At 63.6% G+C, this 675-nt stretch overlaps 1 protein-coding gene across 1 annotated transcript in view; it reads left to right on the plus strand.

Moving 5' to 3' along the window:
• Positions 1 to 675, plus strand: part of ARHGEF1 (Rho guanine nucleotide exchange factor (GEF) 1) — an 18502-nt gene that overhangs the window by 13218 nt on the left and 4609 nt on the right. The window contains exons 15-16 of the mRNA XM_010863074.1: positions 85 to 231; positions 541 to 623. Coding sequence (XP_010861376.1) covers positions 85 to 231; positions 541 to 623 — 230 coding nt within the window. The remainder of the gene's footprint in view (positions 1 to 84; positions 232 to 540; positions 624 to 675) is intronic.

The following is a 675-nucleotide window of genomic DNA, read 5'->3' on the forward strand; positions in this document are numbered from 1 at the left end:
CTGCCTCTGAGACGGCCCCCCTACACCCCCGGAGTCTGCATGCTCGCCAACCCCAACTGTTCCTTCTGTCCACTGTCCCCGCAGAGCTCCTGGTGACGGAGGCTGCCCATGTGCGCATGCTCCGCGTGCTCCACGACGTCTTCTACCAGCCCATAGCGGACGGGGGCTTCTACTCCCAGGAGGAGCTCCAGAACATCTTCCCCAGCCTGGACGAGCTCATCGAGGTGCATTGTGAGTGCGGGGCTGTGGCCCTCCCATTGTCCCACCTGCCAGCTCTCTGTTCCGTTGCCTTGCTGTTGACCCCGGGCAGCCTCTGGTCTAGCACTGGGGAGGGCCACACGCCAGATGCCCAGAGTTCACCTCCTAGGGACACATCATCAACAGGCATGGGGCAGGGAGTCGGGGGCGGGGGGGTCACCGGTCCCAAGGATCCGACACATCCACCTGCAGTCCAACCCCCACCCCCCAGTACCAGACCAGCTCTGCATCCAATCTCGAGGACCCTGACGGAGCACCGCCTTTCGTCTCTGCTCCCTACAGCCCTATTCCTTGATTCCCTGATGAAGCGGAGGCAGGACAGTGGCTACCTCATCAAGGAGATCGGAGATGTGCTGCTGGCCCGGGTGAGAGAACCCAGCCCAGGCACCGCCTACTTGCCCCTCCCCTCCTCTCCAC

This window comes from Bison bison, unplaced genomic scaffold (assembly GCF_000754665.1).
Source record: "Bison bison bison isolate TAMUID 2011002044 unplaced genomic scaffold, Bison_UMD1.0 scf7180017858349, whole genome shotgun sequence".
NCBI classification, from domain to species: Eukaryota; Metazoa; Chordata; class Mammalia; order Artiodactyla; family Bovidae; genus Bison; species Bison bison.